We start from the raw sequence: 14850 nt of genomic DNA on the forward strand, positions 1-14850 counted from the left end.
ATTTGATAGAATTATTCTAGAGAAAAACCCTAAATGTAGAAAACCCAAAAAATTAAAATGCCCCTAGCCCTTCTTTCTCATTATTTTTGTGGGGTTTTTTTTCCCCCAGCTTTGAGTACTTCAAATTACATTGATTTTTTTTTCTTGTTTCAGGATCCTTATAACTAAGTGTTAAAATTAAGGTAACTTTGAGGTAGATCTTTAGTTTTGAGCTAGAGTTTACTATGCAAAAATATCAAAACAGGCCATTCAAATAAAAAAAAATCCGAAATTTTTACAGCTAAGTCTCTCAGGACAATTAATTATCATAGAAAGGATTAGTTTTAGACGAAGTAGGATCTTGTTTTGATACAAAAAAATCTGGAAAAAAAAACATTCCCAAACACCTTATCTCTAACCAGCCTGTCAAATGCCTTGTGTTCTTGTCGCAGGGAATCTGTTTTGTAAACTGAAACTTATTGCTGTTGCAAAAGCAGGAAGAGACTCCTCTGACCTCCACAGCTTCCACGCTTAGAAAAGCACGTTCCAGTGCCACCAGAAAAAGCTGACCTATCATAATACTCCTCTGAATGCACAATCTCCTCTGTCATTCATTCAACAACAACAACATAAAAAGTTTATATGCAACTATGAGTTTGTGGCAGCTGGCAGACTGAAGCAAATAGATTGGAGCTGTTTTCTGATTGCCTCTGTGTGAATCTGAGCACTACTAGGGCCACCAGAAAGTTACAAATCCCAGTCTTGTCTGGTGTTAATCACTTAGCACATTTTAAAAATGTGTCACCTGTTGAAGGGCAAACCCACATCCTCTTCCCAGCATTTGAATCTGCTGTCAGATCTGATAGAGTTGGCACAAGCAGTGGGATTCACTCCTCTGAAGGCAGATGGTTCCCAGAGAGTCAGGAGATTGAGTTATAAAAAAAATGGAGGAGTGGTAATTTAGACCCGCCTTGCACTTGTTACATGTAAGGGCATCCACATATTTTTATGGATACAGCCAAGTCTGTTAAGCTAAGCAAACAGAATGACCCCTTTAATTTTCATTTGCTACTTCGCCCTTTTAAATCAGTCTCAGCTGCAACTGAACATTAGTTCATTGTCATTGTGCAGAACTAAACTGGGCAGAACCTCGAACTGTAAGGTCTTCACTGCAAATTGTTCAGTGGTTTCCTTCCAGAGACCTGCCTAAGGAAACTACAACTCTCCCTGATGCTCCAGTAGGTGACTTTTACTCCACTGAGCTATTTGCAGTGAATACATGACATGGTGCTCAGGGTTCTGCCCAGGTTAGTTCTGCACAACTACACTGCAGTGAACCAAAGGGATCAATTATCAGGTCTATCTGTAGCCACAAAGCATGGAATAACTGTTCCACAGGCATCTTTCCATCCAAATAGTCCAGAGATGAGAGCAACAGGTACAACAGCTCATATTCTCACACAAAATAATGTGGTTGTGCGTGGTCCTGACCACCCCAGGGAAAAGGGACAGTCTTTCCCACAGGAGGAGCAGAGGACATCTAAATAGTGGTCAGAACTACACCACACACCACTGGACTGAGGCATTTAAGACTACATTCTAGAGTCATTGCCCTTGCAAGGGAAGCACTCTGGTTTGATTATCAGACTTTCTGAATGATGACAGATTTGCAGCACCATGGGCAAAACAGTCCCAGCCCCACGCTGCACCATGGCATGGCTCTCACGAGCTGAATTCCCCTGGAGCAGACCCAAGTCAAGGTCAGGCTTTAGTTCCTCATACCATCTCCTGGAGATGGTAACCCCTGTGGCAGAGCTGCTGGAGCATGAAAGTCTCAAGGGTTGCTTTTGTACATGAGAAAACTGAATGCTGGGGTTATTTGCATGGGTGGCTGAGCCACCTCATACAGCACACTTCATTACAGCCCTGTTTGCCTCCCAGGGGGTGCCCACCCTGCATCCACCTCCCCATCTGTGCCCTGAGCTCATATGACCCCCAAGACAGTGAGTTCCAGGCAAGCATCCAGTGCAGCAATTCAGACCTTGCCACAAACAAGTGTTATTCATTATTGCTGGAGTTTAAGGAAAATAGCTTACAGAACTTTGGGAAAAAAAAAAAAAAAAAGGCAAACAAAAAACCCAACCAAAACCCCCTTGCATATATATATATACACACACACACATTGATGTCAGAGGATTGCTGAACTTGGAGAAGCATTTACTGCCAAGTGGCATGCCCTCTTTTCTGTCAGCAAAACCAACATATACATTTGGGCTTGGATGGTCGCCTGACTGGGATGCTAAGGAGATGTTTATCTAGGGTTGTAACTGGGAGAAGAAAAAAAGCCCACAAAACACAGAGCAAAAACGAACTACAAAAATGTCACCAGTGGTGTTTTTGTATTTATTCCAATGCTGAAAACCATTACCCTCTGGCAAATTTTCAAATTCTGTTCATTTGACAGAATAAACAGAAATAAAAATAAATAAATTTTCACGTAAGCCAGGGGAAAATAAGCATGAAAGGGAACAAACTGATATTCCTGATGCAGAACTGGATGGACGTTTAGAGGAAAGCACACCCAACTTAACCTCCAAATGTCATATGCACGTCATAACATAAAAATGAATGAGGTACTATTTATAGGGCTTCAAATGAGTAGCTGACAACTGATACTTAACTATGCACATTTAAATTCATATCTTTCTTAGGTAACTCCTGCCTTTCACATAAATGCATTTGGTTTCAATAAAAAGGTATGCTTGGGGATTTATTTACTTTTTTTTCTCCTGCCTCTGGCACAGCATACAGCAAGTGTAAGCTCATGTATGGTCAGAGCTGCTGTTTTGGGTTTTGGTCACACAGGCAAGAGCAGCCCATGACAATGACTTCCTCAAGGATCCTGGCTGCATGCCATGCATGCCACTCAAAGGGGTCCCATCCCCCTTGGAAATACATGGGCTTGAACAGGGTGGAACGCCACACTCCTGACAGCTGCCTAGGCAGAACCTGAAAAGGTCCCACAGTTCCTCTCCACTGGCGCATCAACTTTGATTGCTTGTTTGTTGCCTGGGTCCATGCTGGTCCCTGATAAATTGAGCTTGTTTGCCAGAGATGCTATGGTTGATGACTATCTGCATCCCATCAGGCACCAGGGGGGCTCCTGGCATGCTGATGGGAAGAGTGGGAGGCAGATTTTTGCACTCCCCAAGGCTCTGCTCTGCTGCCTGTGACTAATTCTTCACCTAAATTAGAACACGAGGACTCCTGCTGATACATGCACTTCCAACAGGACAGCCAAGCTTTATTTTTCATTAGCTTTCAACTACAGCACTTTACTTTCACATTAACTCATGCCTGCTGTGCTGTTCATTAGGTTCTTTAGTACCCCCTGTTTCACGAGGCTTGCCTCCTCCTAGCCCCACACACATCTCAGGGCTCAGTGGGGCTCACAACGCTGTGAATGGGATTAGATGAGTCTGTAGATTTGCCCAGGAGCAAATATGTGTATAGGTGTCACCACCTGCCCCAGGCAAACCATTCAGCAAGGCTATGGGTTTGACTCCTAGCAGCGAGGCAGGCCTCTGGCTTTTCTACTGCCAGGTTGTACCTCCCAAAGTGTGATGGGGAAGTGGCAGGGCCTGGTGCACACTGAGTGCTCACTGGTGCAGGACTTGATCCCTGCTGCTTGGTGGTTTAACCCCAACCAGCAACTAAGTACCGGGCAGCCACCCATTCACACACCTTGCCACCCCTGCAGTGGGATGGGGAGGATTGGAAAAAAGGTAAAGCCCACAGGGCTGAGATAAGAACAGTTTAATAATTGAAATAAGATGATAATTAAGAAACAATAATTGTAATGAAAAAAGACACAACCAGAAGAGAAACAAAACACAAGGAAGACAAGTGATACACTCCACAGTTGCTCACCACCTGCTGACTGATACCCAGCCTGTCCCTGAGCAGCCATCAGCCCCTCCTGGACAACTCCCCCAGCTGACAGATTGAGCAGGATGCTCTATTGTATGGAATATCCCTTTGGCCAGTTCAGGCCAGCTGTCCTGGTCATGCTCCTTCCTGCTTTCTTGTGCACTTCCTTGCAGGCAGAGCATGGGAACCTAGAAAATCCTTGACTTAGGGTAAGCACTACAGAGTGACAACTAAAACATCAGTGTGTTATCAAAATTTTTCTCACGCTAAATCCAAAAATACAGCACTGTACCAGCTACAAGGAAGAAAGTTGACTTTATACCAGCCCAAACCAGGACATCTATCAACCTCTTTACCATTGTTCCCTACTTGCAAATATGTTGAGAGAGGCTCAAAGCAACAGCTTATACCTAAAAGTTCTCAAAACTGGAAAGTACAGAAGTGTGTTACAGATCTTGCATCCATCTGTTGCAACTGCCCATGCGGAATTTCCCAACATTTTCCTACTACTCTGCAACAGATGGGACAAAAGCTGCCAGACACTTCCAAGACTTAGCCCAGCTTTTTTTTTTCCTGAGCACTGAATTAGCACTACTGAAAAACAGGCCTGGCACAGTTTGCTCAGGGAGCTGACAGAGCTCAACCCAGCAGCTACAGCGCATGCTGTCAACAGAGTGTCAGCAGCGTTTGCTGTGCCCCATAGAGAAAAGCTGCAATGTCCACACTCCTCTGGAAACACAAACAAATTTCATCCACCTCCAGGAGCAAAAGGCTGGAAAAACTAATTTTTGGTTTTGTTTTCTTCCTCTTGCTAACCTCAGGCAAGGCAGTTACCATCCTGCTGCAACCTATCATGCCAAAACCAACACCTTACGTCAGCAGGATACGTGCTGTAGCCCGCTGTTTTTTTGTTAATTAATACGGCAAAATAACAGAGGCAGCCACCAAAACTGCTCTTCTCCCTTTTCCGAGTGAAGCTTCCTTACTGACACAAGAAGCATTGTGCATGGCACATTTAGGGTCTTGTATCATTCTGCTTGCTTACACCTCTCAGGAAGGTTGAGAAGCTTTAGGCCCCCACTGCCTCAACTGTGCCCTCACAGACAGAACAAAGGTTGGATGAATAAAAACCAAGCACGGGTTTCACATCTGTATATATGCTTTAAATATATATATCCATATATAGACATGCACCAATCCTCCCTGCCACATATCAGTCCAGCACTACTAGCATCAAAAATATTTACAAATTAAAAGAATACTGGAGGTACGAAGTTGAGTACTCTGAACCCAGGCTGTAAAACAGCCTCTGTATCTGCATTTCTCAGCTTTAGCCCTCATGCATAGACCCTTTATCACATACTCTTTGCCCATAAATCCCCTACTTCCTCCAGTGCCAGTACTTCAAGTGCTAGTCAACGGCTGTGCTCTAGTATCCTGTCTAGAAGAATCCTGCTTTATTTTCTGTAAAAAGTCATAATATGCTGCTGAAGTAGTGAACATTGCATTGAAAGAAAAATCATGGTCTCTTCTACCAAAAAAAAGTTTCCATAATTTCAGATTGCATCCTTGACATTTTCACAGTTCCTGCAAAATGCTTATTACCTTATATAACCCCAGGCATTAAAAATAGTTAATTCATATTCATCTACTTCCAATTAATTACACTGAAACATTTTTGGCCTGCTGTGCTAGGATGGTAGGTACATGCAACAACAACCAAAAGCAGAGGGCTAAAATTAATCAAGTAGCCTAAGAAAAATGTTATGTAGGAATAAGATGGGTTTCGGATTTTTTCCTCTTTATCTCACTGTTCATTTTGACCTTAAACAAATCTGTTTTTCATATAAGCCAGCCTGTGAGCAAAGCTGGGTCAAAATCAGAAAATAGTTGTCAGCAAATATTATAAAAAATTCAAACATTTGGATTTACTCTTTCCCAAAACAAAACTGTTTAAGAATGTAAGTACTTAAATTTTGATATTAAAAGCATCTTTTAAGTGGAAATTAAAAGAATTTTTAGATTGCATATTTTTAGACCACTCCCCCTCCCCCCCAAAAAAATAAAAAAAAAATAAGTAACATACTTCTGCTGAAGAGAGGTTTGAGACATGCCCTTCCTCACCCATTGAGAAGTGGCTCAGATGAGATGCCTGATGACAGGTGCAACACATCCTGCCCTGGATGATGATGAATTAACTTTCTGTGCTCCTCTGCTGCTCCCAAAACATCTCCTCTCATTACTAGGCAGAAAACACTGTATGGACATCTACAACAGCAGCACTACTTGAGAGCAAAGCATAAAAACAACATTTGTTCAGGGCTGAGGGGAACATACCATATATACTAGATCGTGCATGGAACCACACACTGTGAAAAGGAAGCAGACTGACTGTGCTGCATGATAAGGAGAAAGGTTTTATGATTCTATGAACTTAAACTAAAGGCCTTATAGATGACCTGGATTTCAGACACAGCCACCTTCAAAAGTACCATCAGATTATTGAAAAGCACAAATTCACATTAATAGGATGCTTCAAGTGTCACTTTCTAAATGTTTTATGATAAATATACTGACACAACAGATTTTCACTTGTGAAAAGGGCTCTTTGAGCAACACTTATACCTCTCTACTAGAGCTAATGCAATAGCCCATTATTAGTCCCATTATGGTCCTCCTCCCAAAAGGAGAGAAACAGCTTCCAGCAGGTTTGCAGCCTATTGCTGAGAAAGGAAATGCAGCCCTGAAGGAGAATGACCTCTGGGGTAATGCTCTTCAACCAGTTACTCTCCAGATTTCTTAACAGGCTGAGATGTATTTATGGTCTAAGTGTGGAGGTTAAAGCTGCAGTTCAGTACAGCCATCAGACCTGCCCATGCTGTCACATCGGGAAGATGCTCATTTTAGGAACTGGGACTGGTTAAAGGGTCTGTGTCTGTGGTTTGACTCCAAAGCCACCAGCCCAACTGGTCTAAGTCTGGCAGACCTGTAAACACCTCCAGGCAGGATCCTCCAAGCCAGAAGCATCTGGCAATTCTGACTGCAGGTTATTTGGGAATTAGAATACGTTCTCTGTATGTAGGGTATGTTCCCAGTTCCTGTGCACGTTCTGAACAGCAAAATCAAACACTAATTCATCAAGGCTTATGTCTCAGCCGTCTAGTGGGAGGTGTCCCTGCCCTTGGCTCCTGGGGGTTAGGACTAGACGAGCTTTAAGGTAGCTTCAAACCCAAACCACTTTTTGATTCTGTGATCAATCCCTTTATTTAGCCAGCTTCTTCTGGTTCTCTCCACTCCTACCTACCACCACTCTGTTCTGCATTTCTGCACCTAGAACTCTTCTGACTATTTCCCCTGTAAACAGAGTATGTTAGATAGCTGTTTCCTGCTGCAAGTGACTATAGCTGGAATTCTGCTGTAGAGAATTGTCAAAGATGAGACCCTCCTGTGATGCCTAAAATGTGGACTCCTGTTGCCCAAGCCACCATTACAAGTCACTTCAAGTCCTCACACCAGGGCTCACTCCCTCACTGTTACCTGCTCAGCTCACAAGGACTGCCTCTGCAGCCTGGTCCTCAGACTCTTCTAATTAGAATCCAGTAACTTCCAGAAATTCCTGTAGAATTTCATTCATACCTGAAAGGGTATTTGAAATACACAGGTGAAAATAATATACCTAATAAAAGGTGAATTTAGTGTCAAGGAACAAATAATCTGTTTGTGAATCAAAGGCACAGAGCATTTGTTCATTATGGAGCAGGAGGAGGGCTTAAAGTGCCTTATGGCAGATCTGGAAGGCAGTAGGGTTGTGCCTTATTCTCTTTCCTCACTGCTATAAAAGGGTACAAAATAAAATTATGGAGTACACAGAGCAGCAGTTAGCCCTCTCAGTACAGTGTTGTCCTTTAGAAGAGGGGGGGGCTTAAGATTTTATGTTTGCATTTGACAAGGATTTCTTTGGTGCTTTTATTTTAAAAAGTATTTTAATTGATCTGTCTTTCCATCATCTTTAGTACTATGGTTTACCCTCACAAGCCACATGGATCATAGAAGGGTATTTTACTCTTGGTACCATTTGGGGAAAGAAAAAAGTTTTTTGTGTGCCTCAGACTGCACTACAGAACTGAAGGTATTAATGAAATGTAAGGGTAATGATTCCAAAGCACTCATTTGAGAAATCCTTTTTTTACCTCTGGAGTGCTATTTGGTCACCTAAGCTATGAAGTCAAGCTCAAGTATCCTGCAGCCTTTGGTTCGTGGGATTTAGCATGAGGTCACTGCTGCCTAACACGGTGGCAAGTAATGCAATTCCCTTCAAGAGTCTCTGAACTAAGCAAGAGAAATGAATGCTCAAGACACTTCATAAACTGGTTTCATGCCCTACACTTGGGCAGTGGCAAAATCCCACATCAGCAGATAAAATAACATGTTAACAGACTTCAGACTTGATGCCCTAAACAAAAGGCCATTCTGCTTTACTCTGTTGTATGGATCCCTCAGCCAATGGCTCCCCCCAGGTCCATGTTCCTTCCCGGGTTCAGCAGGCATCCATCAGCAGGTCAGTATCACATCTCAGGAAAGCAAGGGACTGCTAGGATCAAACATATTGCCTGTCCTGCCATAGTTGAGAGTTATCACTTCATAAATATCTCAAGGAGACTGAGCTACACTCTTGATCCACAAGCAAAAGACCTGACACAGGCATTACTGCATGTGGAGAAGATAGCTGAAGAATGGGTAGAGGATAAGGGACACAATAGCTCTTAGACTAATATTGTAACTAGAAGCTAGGACAAGGCCAGCATGAGAATGAGGGAGAGAAACTGAGATCATGAGAAAAGAAGAACTAAATGCTACAAGGCGATACAACTGTTGCAATATGCTGATATAACATGAAGTAAGCTATTGTGTAGTCACTACCAATCAGGAGCTTGGCTTTTGCAATATGTATGAACTAATTATTTAAAATATAAATGTAAGCGAGAAAACAAATAAAATCGAGCCTGATTGATCAACATCGGTTGAGTCAGTCTCCCTCCATCCAACAACTGCAATGGCATAATCTCACTCTATAGCTATGCCTGCAAGATCCCCAACACCTAGGCAAACTCCAGCAGTGCCAGCACACTTCCCAGGTCACAGGAGAGGTATATTCAGCAGAAGCAAGAAATCCTGCACAAGCTGGTTGGCCATCATGCCCCTGAAGGGACACAAGACAGGCATAGACTGCCCTCCCTCAAGGCAGAACAGAAGGTGCCTGGAGGGAATACAAGGGAGGTGCCTCCTCCCCTCTGCCTCAAGAGGAGGTGCCAAAAGCAGCCTATGGGTCACATATCACAAGGGCAAGAGAGGAGGAAGAGGAGAGGAAAAGTGATCACTAAAGCTTCTTCAAAACAGAGTCCAGAGAGACATGAACTAAGTAAGGCCAAAAGCAGCAGTCCTGAACAAGGCAGAACATGATGCTTTCATGAGGAGCCCCTCAAAGCCATCCCCCACCTGGCCAAACTCTTTGGCCAACATCTGATCACAATAGTGAATATATATTGAACCAAATACACTGGGTTTCAGGCAACAAATCACCTCTGGCCTCTTCATTCCTCTGGACTTGATAAATCTGACGTACAGGGAAGTCTTTGATCCTGTTCTTTAAATCTTCTGCAGGCTGGATGAGGGGTGAGCAGTTGGGTCCAACATGTTGAAAACATTTTAGAAGTGGGGAGGACAGAGGGAGTAAATAAGAAAAAATACAACCAGCAGCCAGCAACTACTTGCACACAAAAATGTAATTTCTTTTTCTTTCCTGGGAAGTTCTGCTTCTGTGCTTAAGACCCAGACAGACAGGAAAAGCCCTTGCCAGGACATCAGTTTTCCTCATTTGTGGGAACAGAGAAAGGAGACTGCTGTGCAACCTTTACCTGCAGTCTTGCAGTCAGCTGAAGGACCCTACAGCTTACTCAGGGCCTTTGTTGTAAATCTGTTTTGGTTGGGAGTAGTGGCAGCTGTTTGTGTCATGATGGAAGCATACTTTAGGGAAGCAGTCATTCTGTGCAGTCATCTCTTCTGTAACTTTGGACAAAGCATTAATGTTGTCTAGAAGACCTAGGGGCAGGAAGGAAGTTGTACCTCCTGAATTCTCCACATGCTACCAAGAGGAGAGTGAAAGCATCTGAAGTGCAGGAGTCACTGTCATAACTCAGAGACCCCCTTGGCCCCAGCAAACCAAAAGAAACAGAGGCATTTGTTACAACCACTTTCCTGGATTTGGAAGTACAAACAGTGAAAGTTACCAAGCTCCTAAAAAAAAAAAAAAAAAAAAAAAAAGTGTGCTCTGTTTCCAAGGTTTCCTCCAGACTGATTCTCCTGGCAAACAGAAAAGATCCCCAAGCCAAGTAACTCTACTCAGCCTCATCCTGCACATTGCATGCTCAAAGGATTAAGTTATGGTTTAGTGCAGCCATACCTGGAGCTCGCCTAAAACTTCACACTCTTCAAGGGTAACAAACTATTTGCATATTCCTTTAACTCACAATTTTCTCACAAGCTTGCTCAGCTATTTCCTGACACCTCCCACGAGTTATTTGGTGGTTCTTTCCACGTAGTTCATCTTTGAAACCTGAAGTGTCTCAGAAAATTCACACTGAGTAATTGGTCATCAGTGGACAGTCACCTCCTGCTCAGGAGGCAAATTCCACTCAGGATCACAGTTTCAGTGTCCCTTATCAGAATAAGGGTGGGGCCTCAGAACTGTTATGTTTATGTTACCCCAGACAACAAGCAGGTTTAAAAAACAAACCAAAATGACCTCTGAAAGTCATGACAGCACGACTGGTCATTTTAAAGCTAGATTAATAACTTTCAGTGGAGAGATTGACCCTTTATTTTTTGTTTGCATAATCCATATGGTGGGCCTGGCTCTAGACACTGTCCCAACAAGAAAAGCAAGAAAAATATTTTTAAAAAGTTGAGTTATTCAAACTCATAAAGCATTATGAGTTCAAACCAAAATTGTGATTTGGTTGTGCTCTGGTTAACCAGCTGCATTTCTCTCAAAGCTTATTAGTGAAGCCCACAAAGTAGTTGATTTTACCCTGGATGAGGTCTGTTTGTCCTTTTGGTTCCCCAGCACAAAGCTGCAACAGAGGCTGCATATATGCAGATGAAGGAACTGCTGAAGTATTCCAGAGCTACTGAACAGCTCTGGGTATCAGCCTCCCCCACAAATGTACAGGGAGCAGTAAAGTAAGGCCATGCAGCATGCATCAGTTTATGATACCTGCCAAAATTCCTTAGACCTTAACAGGGATAAAAAAAGCCATGCCATTGATTAAAAACATATATTGCTGACAGTGGCAAAGTTATTTAACGACATTTTGAAGAGAATGAGAGCTTTTCCTGAGGAAAGTCTTGTGCACCATCAGGAGAGGCATGCAGGGAAACCCTGTGTGGAACAAAAGTGTTTGAATTGGCAGGACAGTAAGAAAATGGAAAGACATTTTCCTCCTTTGCTCATCTCTGTTTCATTGACCTTTTCTTTCAGAGGGTGGAAAAAAAGGACTTGGGTCTGTGAAGAAATGTTTGGAACAAGGAAATCTTGCAAGTGAAAAGAAGTTCTACAACTGGGAAAGGCAAAGAACCAGCCAGTGTAACCACAATACTGGATTTCCTATGGAGATAACCATCATCGATGCACAAAGCTCCTGTGTTCCTTCAATTAACATACTGTAGGTGGAAGCCAAGAACACTGGATAATGGTAAGTTTCACTTTCTACAAAGTCAAAAGCTGTTTTATTAGAAGCTTAAGTGCCTTTCTTTTCAGTTCAGCAAGAAAGAGAGTATTTTCTCAGAGGCTGACTGAACACCCACGTTGTTCAGAAGCCAGGCAGAGCGCTCCCTGTTAAGCTTACTGGCAATTACTTGTGGAGTCAAAGCTAGCAAGAGCTGGTGTCCTGGGTAGGGATAATGCAGCAAGTCTTGGAAGTAAATGCATTTTCACTGAACATATTGCCAAGAAGATTTTCTCTGGCAAAGAAGGGGATAGTTTGCCTCTAGTAAATGACGCCTCAGGGGATTGTACAGGCCATTGGGGCACAGTACATAAGCATGAGCAAAGACACGAGCAACTTGGTCCATCTTCCCATTAGAGGTGAACTTTTGAAGATCACACCAGTCATTTCTCATATTTAAGAGGTAGTTCTAAGCGTCAACAGGAAAAATTGAGTATCTCTTATAGACAGTCTAAGACACTTCAGGAGGCCTTGTACCCCACCACTCCAAAACCTTCACAAGTTCCCAAATTCACGTTCTCCATTTGCTGGTCCACAGCTGCCAAACTTCCCTGCAAAGGGCAACACCACAGGGCACAAACAGTGAAATAAAAGGAGATTAGGAATGCTGCTGACCTATACATTTAATGAAGTATTTCTTCCTTCTGTCAGCCTAACACACAAACATATAGGCATGTCTATGCATTACCACTCACCTACTCTTCAGCATTTGAAGTTTAGATGACCCTTGGGGCAAGAATCACATCATGCAGAACAAAGGACAAACTCCATGTCATAATAAACATTTAATCAGTGATGAGACCAAATTGGAGCTGAACTACAGTCTTAACTTTGCTCCTCAGCTTTCACACCCAAAGAACAGTCATAGAAGCTACATCCTTACATGGGTGATAGAAAAGATAAGGATATTACATTTATGATGTAATTAAATAAATCATACTGGTCTCCCAGTAATAAACCCATTTCTAATTATCCTGGAGTCATCTTATCTTGCATGTGCTGCTTGAACACTCATTTAAGATGGTGCCAGAGTGCCTTTTCAGTAGGACAAGGTTGCCAATAAAAACTTCACAGTCCAAAGCCAGGCTTTTGAAGTCAGGCTTGCATACCTGTCCCAGTCTCTAGCACTGTATTTGTTCTTGAGAAAACTATTTTAAAAGAAAACCACAGTTCAATTTTGAAAGGGGTCTGGGTGAAAGAAATCAAATAAGAACTTGGAATTGATGATTTCATAAGCAACATAAAGGACTTTTTTCCACTTGTTATTGTTTTAGAAAATGAGACATTTTCCAACTTTCAACATCAAATAGCCCAAATGGTTGGGTTTGTTAAAGGACAGAAAGAATCTCCAAGTTTTTCTTGAAATTCCTTAAGATCCCAAATGCATCTCTTCATAGTTTTCAGTGAATCTTTTAACAGAGATCCTTTTCCAGAAGCTATACTTGTTTAGGGTTTATTCCTTGCCCCTTACATTTATTCTCCTCACCTTTTGCTGTTCCCACTGTGAATGAAAGTCATGGTTCTTTATACCCCCTTTAAAGAAGATAAGTGCATAAACAACCACCAAAAATGTGTCCTGCATAAGTATGTCAGTTATACAATTAAACATTTTCTCCTTCTCATGATACGTTTTATTGAGGTATAAATCAGGACTACGAGGCAATTTAGCACAGACAGGAATTTTATGGAGGGGGTGTGTAGATCCCCTGGGCTTGTCTGGAAAATGAGAAACATACTCATAGATGATACAACTTGCTGGGTACAAGATCCACAGGAGCTAGAGAGCACTCCGTCTAGACTGAGATTTAACTCTCTCATTTAAATCAAGTGAAATAGGACTGTTCTGGATGCAATTGCATTAAAACCTTTCTGTGGTGGATTAAGGAGCTTTTTGCAAAGCCAAGTCACACTGAAGAAATTGTGTGGGCAGGATGAATTGGTGCCAAATCACAGGGAGAAAGCAGGAGCTGAAAGGTAGCAAGTGTCTCCCTGTGTTTAACAAGGCTTTAGCTGCACCCACTTTCTTCCACTAAACAGAAACTTTCCTTTCTCTCCTGGTATAGAAATGCTTGTGGCACATTTTGCTTTCTTACAGTCAGTAGTCTCAGGTGCAGAGCCTCCTTATTTCCCTCTAGGAAGGTGTAAACTGAGGTCAAATAAACAATTTTGGTTTGCTTGCACTTGGAACGTGCCTGGAAACAGACAGCAGGATTTAGATACAGCTTTTTTCTTACTCTCAGAAACTGCCAAAACCACCTCCCCTGTACTTTGGACAGAGGGCAAAATCCCTATCATGGGAGGGAAGTCTCTACCTTGCAGTGCTGCCCTGCAGAGGTGATTGCCCCATTGCCACTGATGGAGGGATCCTGCTCTTCTCTTAGCTGGGCCATGAGACGTGTACAGTCACATTTGCTCAGTGCTCACCCATTCAGAAATCCCCTCCCACTGCATCCCCCAAGTCCATTCTCAGGATTTACAGAAGGAAGCACCACCATGTTTTGTTTCTCCAGCCAGGCCTGCACCCAAAGATCTGGGGCATCAGCATCCTCTTCACCTAACAAAGACAATGAGCCTTGGTTGTTCTCTCCACAGTCAATAGAATCTGGTGTTAGGCCCTGGAGACACATCACTCTCAGCATCTCAGCTAGGCAGGATACATTTCAGCTTTCCTGCCCAGAGAAATATAACTTGTATCTACCACTAGCAACTTCCAAAAAACAGCCAACTAAGCTCTGCCCACATGTCTTAATACCTGCGCAAAAATGGGGCAAGGGCAACATTTTCCTCTCTGTGCACAACCCAGCCCACACCTGTATTCAGGGTAGCTGCATGAGTAAATTAAATTGTCCTCTTAGCTGCTTATTTGGAAGCAATGGCAGAAGAAACACATAACAGTGAGTTACAAGCTGAAACAAGTCCACAGGCTCAGATGACCCCCAGGCAAATTATATTTGAATCATGTACTTCCCCCTGTTGACATGCAGCACCTGAAAGCACACAGCATTCATTTTTTATCTTTATGAGCCTTCCACTGTCCAGCACTGCCAGCTCATGATACACAAGACTATGGGCCTCACCAGGTCCCAGATTTTGCAAGAATCCTAGCATTCAATTAATTTTTTCATCAAAAATATGTAATTTTTTACTCAACCTTCTG

The 14850-nt window shown here is 42.7% G+C and overlaps 1 protein-coding gene across 1 annotated transcript in view; it reads left to right on the forward strand.

Moving 5' to 3' along the window:
* Nucleotides 1-14850, forward strand: part of NEDD9 (neural precursor cell expressed, developmentally down-regulated 9) — a 102016-nt gene that overhangs the window by 16582 nt on the left and 70584 nt on the right. The window contains exon 3 of the mRNA XM_083878226.1: nt 11447-11660. Within this exon, the coding sequence (XP_083734352.1) occupies nt 11658-11660 (3 nt within the window). The 5' untranslated portion in view covers nt 11447-11657. The remainder of the gene's footprint in view (nt 1-11446; nt 11661-14850) is intronic.

Source organism: Zosterops lateralis (genome assembly GCF_965231275.1).
Source record: "Zosterops lateralis genome assembly, chromosome: 1".
NCBI classification, from domain to species: domain Eukaryota; kingdom Metazoa; phylum Chordata; class Aves; order Passeriformes; family Zosteropidae; genus Zosterops; species Zosterops lateralis.